Here is a 12,810-nt window from a genome sequence, read left to right on the forward strand (position 1 = left end):
GTCTTCTTTAAAATATCTTCCCTGCTTCCAAAATTCAGGCCTGTGCCTCACTCTTTACCTTCTCTTCCAGAATTCCAACTCCACCTTTGGGGTGGGATTCTCCCCTTGTAAGAGTGGTTGAGAAGACTCTCTCTTGAGTACCACCTGGACTTGGTGGCTCCACTTGATCACTGCAGACTCAATGGCATAGATGACTGACTTATCTAGGGCATCCAAGCTGTGAAATACAAGAGAAGTTTTCCTGGAATGTGGGGAAATAACTTAAGCCTGGGTGTATTAGTCTGTTTTTCATAGTTATATCGAAATTCTTGAGACTGGATAACTTATAAAGAAAAGAGGTTGAGTTAGCTCATGATTTCAGAGGCTGAAAGTATAAGCATCCCAAATTTGGCATCTGGTGAGGGCCTCTTGCCTGATGGTATTAGGGTAGGGGTGTGTGTGAAGAGGGATCACAAAGAAAGACAGGAAGCCCAAAGCCTGACAGCAGGGGCCAGTCTTGATTTTTTTTATCACAATTCATCTGGAAGGAACTAACTGGGCTTCCACAGGATCTATGTTAGTCCCCTCTGAGGGCAATGCGATGACCCTGATGACCTAACTATCTTGCATTAAGCTCTGTCCCTTAAAGGTACCAACAACTCCAACAGCACCATACTGAGGACCAGGCTTCTAACACATGATCCTGTGGGAGAAAAAAACTCATGCCATATTCAAATCATTATACTGGGTGTCCTCCAGAAGAGAACCTCAAATCTTTTAAAAACAGGTGGGAAACTCCACCTAACCTGCACATTGTTAAATCTTTTTTTTTTTTTTTTGTAACAGATCCTCTTGAGTAGTCAATGAAATGTACAGATTCCTTCTCAAGAAATCATGCTTATTTGCATATACATCCAACATTACTTATATAGATATTCAGGGGCTCACTAACTATTCTGAAGATTAGCTTAAGAATTCTGAATGCCATTAAGACTACCTGTCAATGGAGGAATACTCTGGACAGGAAACATTTAGATGACCACCCAGCTCTTGTTTGAATCTCATTAGTAACAGCAAACTCCTAACTTAACTAAGCATCCCATTTTTTTTCCCCAGGGAGAACCGTTGTCTCTACACTGCACAAAATGTACCTCCCTCCTACTTCCTCAGTCTGCTCTGAATTCTAATGTCTGCAGCAAGAGAAAACAGGTGACCCCTCCTTTGCCAGGCAAACCATCAACTCTATGAATACCACCATCATGACCTGACTTTATCTCCATTTCCCCCCAAAAATGGGATTTTCAACTTTCCCACCCATACATCTTTTTTGTTTAATTTGTTTTAAATAACTTCATTGTGTTTGGAAGGAAGTAAAATTGTTTTTTTTAATTAATTTATTTGCTCTAACTTGTTATATATGACAGCAAAATGCATTTCAATTCATAGTAAAATTGTTTTAAAAATTACATTCTGGCTATCTTTTTGTAAAGTCCTAATTGAAAATTGTACATATCAAACACCAAGGACACTATAACAAAGGGAGTTTATCATTCATATTTTCAGGTAAAAAAAGATACCCACCTTCACTTAATTTAATTAAATTCATATTTGTTGAGAAATGAGCCCAGTGGTTATGAAAGCCATTAAAGGGAGAAGTTACTCACTTCCCCCAAAATGATCTGGCCTTTTGGGAAATTATCCAATTTGAACAAAGGAGTCAAACTCAGCAAGAATTACATATATATATGCTGAATGTTATTAAGTTAGAGTATAAAGGGACCAGGAAAAAGGTAGTTTAAATTTTACTTATTTTCAAAATTAGATATTTTTATTAAGCCACAATAAGTTTTCTAGTTAACGGGGAAATTACTTCAAATTATATATGTAGCAAATTACTTCCAATAGAAAAAGAAAAAAAAAAAAGAAAACCCTTGTGAGGAAGTGAATTGCTGTTACACTTGTTACTTATCCCTCAGATGTCTCCTGGCTCCTGAATACACAATGTATATAGTAATGTATCAAGAAACTCCTGGCAATATGGCAGACCAGGTACCAGCAGAAAGGCCACCTGTTGTCACAAACACATAGAAATTATGGATAAAATATAACATAATATATTATTTATATAGAGAGCCTGTCTGGAAAGAAAAAAAATAATAACCAGGGGACAGAAATGAAGGCAAGTCTAAGCTGGAATGATAGATGGAAGCTGATGGTGGACATGACTTTTCAAAGGAGAAGAGGCTAAGGTTTGAATGCCCCCCCCCCTCAGGGACAGGAGGCATGGACTCCCCAGCTTAGCCAGATTTGCTCCTATTTGAAAGAGAAAAATAAAATAAACATAAAATGAATTCCCCAGAACCTGAAAAATGCCTGCAGCTGCTGTGGGGACGAGAGGCTGGGACCATAACAAGAGCTGCCAACGTTGGTTCTGTGATATCAAGGGCTGAGCAAACAGGGAGCAGGGGACGGCCTCCCAGACTGGATCTGGGTCTGCACCCACGAGGAACTGCTTTCCTGATAAGGGAAGTACTGAAATCAGTGTGGCTACTCTGAACCCCAAAATGATTCTAAATGGAAAGAAGGCAATGTTGCCATAGCTTTAAAAGATCTCAGGCAGAGGGATGGAGGCAAAGGAAGTAATCAGCACAAACAGGGAATCTGAGGTTGTTGCCAAAGAGAGCAGGGTGCACTTAAGTGCAGAAGGAGATGTGCAGAGTTAGGAACCGAAAAGTCATTCAAAGAAAACCTTCAGAGAAACCAGCTTCCCCCTGGTCTCAGAGGCCCATGTGGCCTGGCCGAGGGACTTACTTGGTCTCACTTCCTGAATCTACAAACTTCAGTTTTTCGGAGCCCACCGGAAGAGGCAGCAAAGTTTTCCCCTTGACTTGCTCAAGGATAACCAGGAGGTCCCACTGGAGGGTGTGGGCGTGCTGCCGGACATCTTGACACACCATGTGGGGCCAATCCAGGTGGTTCTTCTCATTGGCCAGGACAGGAATGACAACCTGTAACAGAGGGACCCAGAGAAGAAAGGCAGGCCTTCCATTTCAGAGACTTTAAAAGACTATTCTGAACAAGGTCCACAAAGCTATATTCAACCTTTGGCAGGTCACTGTGCCAAAAGGCCTAATTCTAAAGTCCAGAATTTTGTGGGGCTTTGACATCTAGTAAAATCAGGAGGACCTTGAATTTGCCTACCCACAAGTTTTCTCCCCCATCCTACTCCCGCAGGTAAGACCCCGGAGCTAAACAACCTGGATGAAGAGAACCAGGCACATCCCTGAGTTGCAGGCTTCAGGTCCCTGCCAGCCGGGGGAACTATTCAAAGCAGCCCATCACATCCTCCCATGGGAACCAGGGGACACCACCCCTCCTGGATGCTACTAAGTGTTCCTCCCACAGCCCCTGGTTGTTCACTCTGTTCCCAAGTGAACCCCCCATGCAGCTCCACAGCTCTGCCTGGTACAGTGTTCTCCCCCTCCTCTAGACTGTGAGTATATGTGACTAATAAACTGCTGCCCATGTCATTATGCTATTGTGGGTTTTTTTTTTTTTGTTGTTGTTTTTGTTCTGGGAATTAGAACAGGGGTGTTCTACCACTGAGCTACAATCCAACCATTAAAAAAAAAAAAAAAAAGATTTTTTTTTTTTTTTTTGATGCCGGGTCTTGCTAAGTTGCCCAGGCTAGCCTAGAACTTGTGATCCTCCTGCCTCTGCATCCTGAGTAGCTGGGATTACAGGTATGTACCACTGCACCCAGCTGGGGTGTTTTGGGTTTGGCCATCACTATTATCCTGAGGCAGGAATCCCTTCCTTGTCAACATGGTGAATAGAAGCTGAATGAAATAATTCTAAAGATCAGAAGCAAAATAAATAAATAAATAAAATTGATTAAATTAAATTAAAGGACCAATGTAGGTAAAAACGGCTATCTATTTACAATGGGGTACCAGGGGGACTTTTAAAAAGTAAGCAAAGTTGAGCATCTTGAATCCATCTTAGGGCAAACATTAGCTAATTTTGGCCACCCAACACAGTTCCTCTTCTTTAAATACCAGTCCCTAAATCTAGCGGTGGATATGGAACCCACTCTGAGGCAGGGAGAGCAGGCCAAAGTCTTATTTCAACTTTTCAAGGAAGAGACACCTTCTCTTTTCTCCTAGTCTGGAGCTTTGGGTGGTCATCTTGTTACCCCTGGGGAGTCTTTTGGGATAAAGTCAATAAAAAGCAAAGGGAATTTATAGATGGAGAGAAACCACATCCTGAGGATGGTTTCGAATTCCAGAATCAAGCTGCTTCTGAAGTTTCTGAACTTAAATTGAGTTTCTATCTCTAGCAACTTAAAGAGTTGTCCATTCAACGCATGAGGAAGCTCTAGCCTGTAAAAATCTCCCAGGGAGTGGAAAGGGAAGGCTAGAAAGACAGGAAACATGATGGGCAAGAGTAAGGATGAAAAGGAAGTAGGATGCAGATGCCTGGTTAGGTTCTGCATGCAACCAGTAAGTCCTGGGAGCTGACAAACAGAACAGATAGAGCCAGTATCTTACATTCTAGATGATGGTGGTTCCTGCTTGGTCTTTCTAGAAACATTCATTGAGATGAGGACTCATGACAGGTGCACTGCGACATCAGAAAGCAAAAATATAAAGTTGTACACTAAGATCTATGACACTGATGCTGAGAAAAGACCATTTGGGCCCAGGACAGACAGTCTAAGAAGGAAAGAAGATGAACTGAATTTTTTTCTAGGATCTCAAAGGCAGGGACTATATATTTCATATGAATCTTATATATCCACACTTCTTCTTAGGGTCTGGCATTTAGGGAGCATCACATACAACTTTATGAATTCAGACTTGGGTTGGATTTTTGGTGGGGAAGGGTACTAGGGATTGAACTCAGGGGCACTCGACCACTGAGCCACATCCCCAGCCCTATTTTGTGCTTTTTATTTAGAGATGGGGTCTCACTGAGTTGTTTAGCACCTTGCTTTTACTGACTCTGAGCTCGTGGTCTTCCTGCCTCAGCCTCCCTAGCCGCAGGGATTATAGGTGGGCGTCACCACGCCTATCTTGGGTTGGATTTTGGAGAGCTTAGAGTGATAGGAAAATAATAAATGTGAACTGTCTATGAAATGGAAATCTACTCATTCATTCACTTACTGAGCATTTACTATGTGCTAGTGCTGTTCTGGTGCTAGAAGGATGCATCACTGAACAAAATAGATGAATGTTCCTGACCTCATGAAGTTTATGTTCCAATAAAAGTCCATAAGCAATGTGTTCTGTGACTAAAAATAAAACCTGGGAGGCAGATGAAAAGTCTGAAGTGGAGGAGATGTCATTATAATTACTGAAGTCAGTGCAGACCTCAGTGAGAAGATAACATTCAATAAAGGTAGGGCTAAGGGAGAGTGCTCTGCAGATCTTTGGGGGAAGTACATGGCAGGTAGAAGGTATAGGCAGTGCAAAGGCCTTGAGGTGGGAATATTCCTGATTGAATCAAGGAAAAGTGTGGAAGCCAGTGAAACTGGAACAGGTAAGCAAGAATAGGAGTAATAAAGGGCAACAAACCACGTACAGCCTTGCCTGTAGAATTTTTACTTAATTTTTTTTAACTCTCAGAGAAATGAACATCACTGACAGGATTTGAACAAAGGGGTGACATGATCTGACACCTTTTAGTAGTATCACTCTACTACTGTGACGAGATTGGACCCTAGGAAGCAAAAGTGACAAAGGAGGTCGGTGAAGTTAGGACTATAATACAGTAGATGGTGGCTTGGCCTGGGGTAGTAGCCAAGGTGGTCAGAAATGATCTGATTCTATGCCCATGTTGAAGGTAGAGCCAATGTGACGTCTTATGAACTGGTTTGGGGGATGTGATAGATAAAGAGCAGCCAGCATGGGTCCAAGATTTGGGGCTTGAGCAAAGGGCAGAATGGGATTGCCAAGAACGGATGGGAGGAAGCGTCAGGGTCAAGTTCTCGAGAGAGGATCGGGGGGGGGGTGCACTGGGACATGTTGAAATTTGGGGTATTCACTAGACTTCAAGGAGATGATGTTTAATAGGCAATAGGAAATGCTGGTGGGGGCTCAGAGGGGAAGAAAAGGCTGGTGATAACAAACCTGGGTGCTGTCACATACAGATGGCTTATAAAAATTTGAAATCAAGACTCCCTAGGGAAAAGAATACACTCACATATGCATATGTGTGTACACATGTGTGCGTAGCAACTAAAGGGGTGTATATGCACATATACATATATATACATATATATATATATTTATATATACATATAGATATATAAACATATATAATATATATAAATACATATATAAATAAAGAATATCAAGAGAGACAGAGACAGAGAGACAGAGATTGTATAAGGAATGAGCCCCAAAGTCCTCAATGTTAAGAAGTTGGGAAGAATGAATTTGTAAACTGTTAGTACAACCACTATGGAAATCAGTACAGACGTCCCTCTAAAGACTAGGATGGGATCCACCACTTGATCTGGCTATACCACTCCTTGGTATTTATTCTAAAGAATTAAAGTCATCCTACTATAGTGACACAAGCATATCTATTTTTTATAGCAGCACAATTCACAGTAGCCAAATTATTATGGGAACCAGACTGGGCATCGGGTCAACATCTATATAACACATTATATATATATATCTATCACTATATATATATATATATATATATATATATATATATATATATATATATGGTGTTATTCAGCCATAGAAAGAATGATATATTATGTAATTTGCAGGAAAATGGGTGGAACTTGAGAGCATTTTGACATACTTATGTCAAACTCAAAAAGTTGTCATATGTTTTATCTCATCTGTGGAAGCTAGAGGAAAAAAAATGGAGCTAGTTGGTAAGTTATCTTGAAAATGGAAGGGAGACCAGTAGAGAGATGGGGGACTGTGGGAGGGAAGAGGAGAGGGGAAAGGGGATATACTGGGGAATGAAATAGAGCAAATTATATTGTTGTGTTGTGTGCATGTACAAATATATAACAACTAATTCCACCATTGTATATACTTATAAAGCACCAATAAAAATGAAAAAATAAAAAAAATAGTACTTGCAAATAAGAAGAGGGAGGAGGAGGAGGAGGCGGAGGAGGAGGAGGAAATGGAAGAGAAGAAGAAGAGGAGGAGGGGGAATCAAAGAGGGGCCGGCATCAGAGGAAACTGAGAAGGCATAGTCATGGTGATAGTCACAAATCTGAAGATTGGTATCCTGGAAGGCAAATGAAGAAAGTGCTTTTGGGAGAAGAGATCAATTGTGAGCGGTGATAAATGCTGCTCACCAGTCAAGCAGGGTGAGGACTCATGAATGGCCATGCGATTTGGCCAAGTGGAGATCACTGGAAACATTGTCAAGGTCTTTTATTCCTCCTCTGGGAAGTACAGGAGTAAAAGTCTGATGAGTATGTGATAAAACAGGAAAAGATGGGGACACAGCAAGAAGAGAGACACATTCCAGAAGTCTGGCTGTAAAGAGGATGATAGACATAGAGTGGCAGACGATGAGGGAAATGGGATCTTTGTTTGATGAAGAGTAACTGGTAGAGAGGGGGAAAATAAGAATGGAAGGGAGGGGGGATTATGAGAGTAGGATTCAGGGCAAAAAATGGCAGTTTTAATCTTAGGGTTGGCATCAAAGTTCACCTGTAGCAAGCAAAAGGGAAGCAGAGGGTACAAGCATAGGCATTTTCCTTGTCTGTTAAAGAGTCAAGAGCATCATAGAGGGAGGTTAAAAGAGGAGCTTTAGACTGTTGGAAGGTAGAAAAAAGAAAGCTATGAAATAGTGATTCGTAAGAGTAAGGAAATAGCTGGAATAGAAAAAACAAATAGGATGTCTTCCTCTGGGAAGCAGAAAAGATCCACTAGGGGTTCAAGGTCAAGAATGTCAAGAGGAGCCAGTTGGTTTTCCCTAGCCCCACTCAGCTTTCATGGTGCAGGTGTGGAGTGTGCAGAGGGCTGGATTTCATAGTGAGGAAGAAGTCAGGAAGCGATGCAGGGGAATAGTGGAAAGGATGGAGTATGACTCTCAAGCTAGCCAGGGGAAAGAACACGGTGTGGGATAGTGGGATAGGGGACCTGACCCAAGCTTGGACTTATTTGGAGATAGTGTTTGGAAAATGTACAAGCCCATGCCCTGGAGGTCCTGGCAAGGTCAGGGGTTGTTTGTAGCCAGAGCATGAAAAGGGGAAAGGCAGGGATAGTGGCCAGAGAAGGAGGCCCATGGAATTGGATCCTAACAGTGGTGATTATTGGTAATACAGGGCCTGGGAATGGCCAGGGGAGGGGCACTTAAGCTAGAAAGCGCAGGATCACAGGAGAAGAAAGGAACTAGGAAGCCACAGAGGCCAAGTTATTGGGAGGATCCTTTATATGTCTATAGAAATAATCACATGTTTGGAGCAGCAGTGTCGGGGAGAGTCACATGATCCAGGAGTCAAAGTCATGGAGAAATGACGACAGTGTCATTAACCCAGGATATGAGGTCAAAATGGGTGACCCTGATGTTAAGAAATCCAAACTGGAGGTTTATCAACCTGAATAAAGAAGCCATTCTACCTCCAGGCTCACAGGAAGAAGGACCCTGGGGGGAAATTCAGCTGAATCCTCTGGGGAGAGCCTATCTGGGCCACAGCAAGGTAACAAGGATCTGAGGAGGATTGTGAATGGGACATAGAGGGGCAGTGATTCTCATCCTTTACAGAACACCTACATGCGATGCACACTGTTTCGGGTGTCCTAGTATATTAAGACCAAGACAACTCTATGAGACAGTGTGGGTCTGATGGCTGGGTTAATCCACTCACATCCTAGAGCTGACTGGGACAGAACTGGGGTTTGAACACTGGCCCGTCAGACTTCAAATTCCTCACTCATTCTCCAAAACACAGAAATTCAAAGAGGCAGCCATGTCTCAGAAAACTAGAAAATATAACCTGGCAGCCGGGCATCAAGTGGTTGGTAGGAGGGAGAAAGGAATTAGGGAAACTAGTTACTAAATTCTGTTAATTGCTCCTTCAAATGGTTCTGAGATGCATTTTCCTTTTTATTTCATACCTGTGTAATGGGATGAAAATAATGCTGAAATTATAGCTTGTTGTTCTTGTCAATGCCTCCCTCCGCCACCAACACACACACACACACACACACACACACACACACACGGCAGGGAGACTTCTCTCAGACAGGTGGGTTCTTTGGCTTTAGTGGCTGAGACAGAGGAGAGCAAGTGGACTGGAGGGCCACCAGGCAGGGAGAAGGGGAGGGGACTCAGCGGATGGGAGGGGTGAGCAACACTTTCCAATGACACTGGATCAGCTACAGGTTATGTAACAGAGGTGGATGGGAGGACAGAGGGTTGAATGAACTGAGGATGCCTATCTTAGCTTTTGAAAAATGCAAGTAAAGGACCTGAGTGATTTTAAAAATAAATTACTTTATTTTAAATTTTAAATAGATAATACATTCACATCGTGCAAATTTTAAGATACAAAAGCTTTTAAAGTGAAAAATATAGCTTCTACCTACTCCTGTACTTCAACCATTCAGATCCCCTAGAATATGGATCACTTTATTAAAGAGGGTCCTCCCTCTTTCCCTCCCCCTTTGCTCCCTTCCTTTCTTTTCTTTCTCTCTCTCTCCCTTCTACCCTTTCTAGAATCTTCACTCCTCTTTTTAACATAAATGGTGGCATACTATACATGTAATTCCGAACCTGTTATCATACTATACATGTAATTCCGAACAGTTATCTTATGTTGCAGCATTACTCAGAATAGTCAAGATGAAAGTGAACAAGGTATCCCAGAGGAATGAATAAATGAATAAAATGTGGGATATACAAACAACAGAATATTATTCAGCTTGAAAAAAAAAAGAAATTCCTGCCATATGTGATAACAGAGATGAACCTTGAAGGCATTAGCCTGAGTGAAAGAAAACAATTACAAAAGGACAAATACTTCACAATTCCACTTAGATGCCTAGAGTAGCCAAATTCATAGAGACAGGCAGTACAATGGTGTTTGCCAGGAGCTGGAGAAAGGGGATGCTGGAATTGTTTGGTACATGAAGGGTTTCAGTCATGCTAGATGGGAGATTCCGGGGATCTGCTCTATATGCCTGACCATATTGTACTGTATACTTGGAAATTGTTAGGAGAATGAATTCTGTTATGTGGGTTTTACACCAAAATTAAAAGCATTACCTTAAGGGGGTGTTCTATATCAAATCATTCTTTTTAACAGCTCCAACATATTTCACTATATAAATGGACTATAATTCATTCACCCAGCTTCCAAATGAAGAATATTCAATTTGTCTCCAATCCTTTTCAATGCACCAAGAAAATATCTTGAATATGTGAGGATTTGAGTTATTTTAAAATTACTTTTGCTTGCTGGACTGTATTTCCTTAGCCACAATACAGCTCTGAGATGGGCACATTGTCCCCCATATGCACTAGTTTGTCCTGTCTCTGAATCTTTGTTCAAGCTGTCCTCATTCCTTGAAAGTTATCTTGATCCTTACTTACCCTGATCCTTCTCCTTGTTCAGAAGCCAGTTCAACACTTAAGGCCAAGAGTGCTTCTCAGACCATGCATACCTCTCTTTTCTGAACCTGAGGACACTTTCTAACATCATTCATTAGGGGACTTGACCCAAGCTTGGACTTATGTGGAGATAGTGTTTGGAAAATGTACAGTGATAAGACCATTGTGATGTAAAAATGCTTTCACACTACTGATAAGACCGGCTTCCTTGAATCCTCTGAGAGCTCTTCTACCCATCCTGCCAGTTTCCTGGAATTCTCTTTCCTCACAGTCTCATGATAAGTCAACTAAGGAGCTAACTAACACCTGATGTCACATCCAGGGCTTGGCTCCAGCTCTGGGACAACTTTTAGGGAAGCTCTACCCTCACCCCAATCAAAACAGTTTTAAATATTTGGAATATATGATTAATTACATGTTTTGGCTTTTTAAGCATTTCACGGATGGGAACTTGTCTTCTATTATTTGGTATTCCCATAACATCTAACTGGTTCTCTGTACACACTTGTTTCACAATTGGCAGGACCCAGAGCGTTAGTCTCCAGAAGCTCACGTGCCCAACTGGCAAGGAAATTGGCTCCCATTCCAGAAGGTCTAAGTGGCCCAAGAATCGTTCCTGAGCACTCCCATGAAACCTCCTGCATTCTCCAGGGCTCCAGTATAGTGCTACCAAGAAAATCCACATCTCAACCTTTCTCCCTGAATTCCAGACAGATCCCTCCAAAATGCCTTCTGGGCATCTCCAAAAGGATGCTCAAACTTCTGTGGGCACAGGGATGGCTTTTGGCAAATGCTTATGTGATGAATGAATGAGGTGAAAATTGAAACCAACACCTCCATCTAAACTCCTATGCAAAAGTAAAAACTTTGCTTTTCATTCCTCGGGTGCATTAGAAATGCACCCTTATTTACCACTTCCTGTCCTCAGCCCTTCCTGATTTACAGAAGAGATTTAAAAAATTGACTTAAAAACCGGTCAGGACTTGGGCACTCTTCACACTCGGGCCTCTTCTCCACTTTGGCTTGAACTGGGACCTGAATTCAAGTCAGCTCCTTCGCGTTCAGCTCTGGCTTGGCCTCCACTCAAGACTTCCTCTGGCTCCCATCTTACAGCTCACCCATCCCATCCACGCCTACCATGTCTTCTCCTGATTTTAGTTTCCATCCAGCTCCAGCCCTTCCTCTCCCACTCTGCCTCAGCCCCCATTTTCCTTCCTCATTCCAGAATTGGGCTCCTGGTCAGGGCTCCAGCCCTTGCCTTGCGCCTCTACCTATGACCCCGCCCCTTAGCCCTCCCCTGCAGCTTCGCCCCTCCCCCTATGGCCCCGCCTCCGCCCCTCTCGGCTCCTCCCCCTCCCCCACCCCAGTTTCAGCCAGAGCGGGGCCACCAACCCACCCTCACCTCGGAGAACAGCGCAGCCAGGTGCTCCAGAGGCGCCGCGGGCAGGTCCCCGCAGAGCACAGCGCCGCGGAGGCTGTGGGGCCCTGGAGGCTCGGGTCTGGTGCGCAGGAAAAAAAGCCCCTTTGCACGGGCAGGGCCAGACTCGGGTCCCGCGTCCAACCCGGGTCGCACCACCAGGCCCCCGGGCCCAGGCCGCACCACCAGCAGCGGCCGTGGCTCCTCCGCAGCATCGCGCCCCAGGAAGGCCTGGAGCAGCTGCTCCACTTCAGCCGTCCCTGAGCAGCGCTCCCAGGCTCCCGCCACCGGCCGCAGGCTCTGAGCCACGCAGGCCCCTAGGAGACGCAGTCTCGGGTCGGCGCAGGGTTCCGGGTCCGCGTTCTCCGCTGCGAGCGCGGCCCGCTCCTCAGCGCTAGGCATCGCGCGCGGCCTCCAGCTGCATCGGTTTCCCTAGCGACGGGGACGCGGCCGGGACTTCCCTCCTCTGCTCCCCTCCTATTGGGCACAGGGCTCCTAGCCCCGCCCCTTCCAGGCTAATAAGGTAGGCGGGGAGCCGCGGGAATGGGCGGGGACGCGTCGCTGTTGCTAGGAAACGAGCCTAGGCTCCTACTGAATTGCGGGTTTGGTGGCTTGGAAGTGCTAAAGGGTGACTGTGGAAGGCCATGGTTTATTGGTCGGGTGCATGGATAAGAGGCCAAACATACAAATACTGTTAATTCATATCCCATCGTCTTATATGTAAGAAACCTATAAAACCTAAAAACCTTAAATTGAGCTTTTTATAGGTTTTTATCGGTGTCCCATATGTAGATAGAAGGATAGGACATATT

At 43.8% G+C, this 12,810-nt stretch overlaps 1 protein-coding gene across 2 annotated transcripts in view; it reads right to left on the reverse strand.

Annotated features, from left to right (window-relative positions):
- The window catches only part of Dnah9 (dynein axonemal heavy chain 9), a 330,995-nt gene extending 318,556 nt beyond the window's left edge, over positions 1-12,439 (reverse strand). For both annotated transcript variants that reach the window (XM_046420725.1, XM_058571595.1), the window contains exons 1-3: positions 11,984-12,439; positions 2,791-2,987; positions 59-217 (exon numbers count right to left, since the gene is read on the reverse strand). In XM_046420725.1, the coding sequence (XP_046276681.1) occupies positions 59-217; positions 2,791-2,987; positions 11,984-12,400 (773 nt within the window). In that variant the 5' untranslated portion in view covers positions 12,401-12,439. The remainder of the gene's footprint in view (positions 1-58; positions 218-2,790; positions 2,988-11,983) is intronic.
- Between the last annotated feature and the right edge of the window lie 371 nt (positions 12,440-12,810).

This window comes from Marmota monax, unplaced genomic scaffold (genome assembly GCF_021218885.2).
Source record: "Marmota monax isolate L192 unplaced genomic scaffold, Marmota_monax_Labrador192_F-V1.1 WCK01_AAM20220418_F8-fsc00274, whole genome shotgun sequence".
Taxonomy (NCBI): Eukaryota; Metazoa; Chordata; class Mammalia; order Rodentia; family Sciuridae; genus Marmota; species Marmota monax.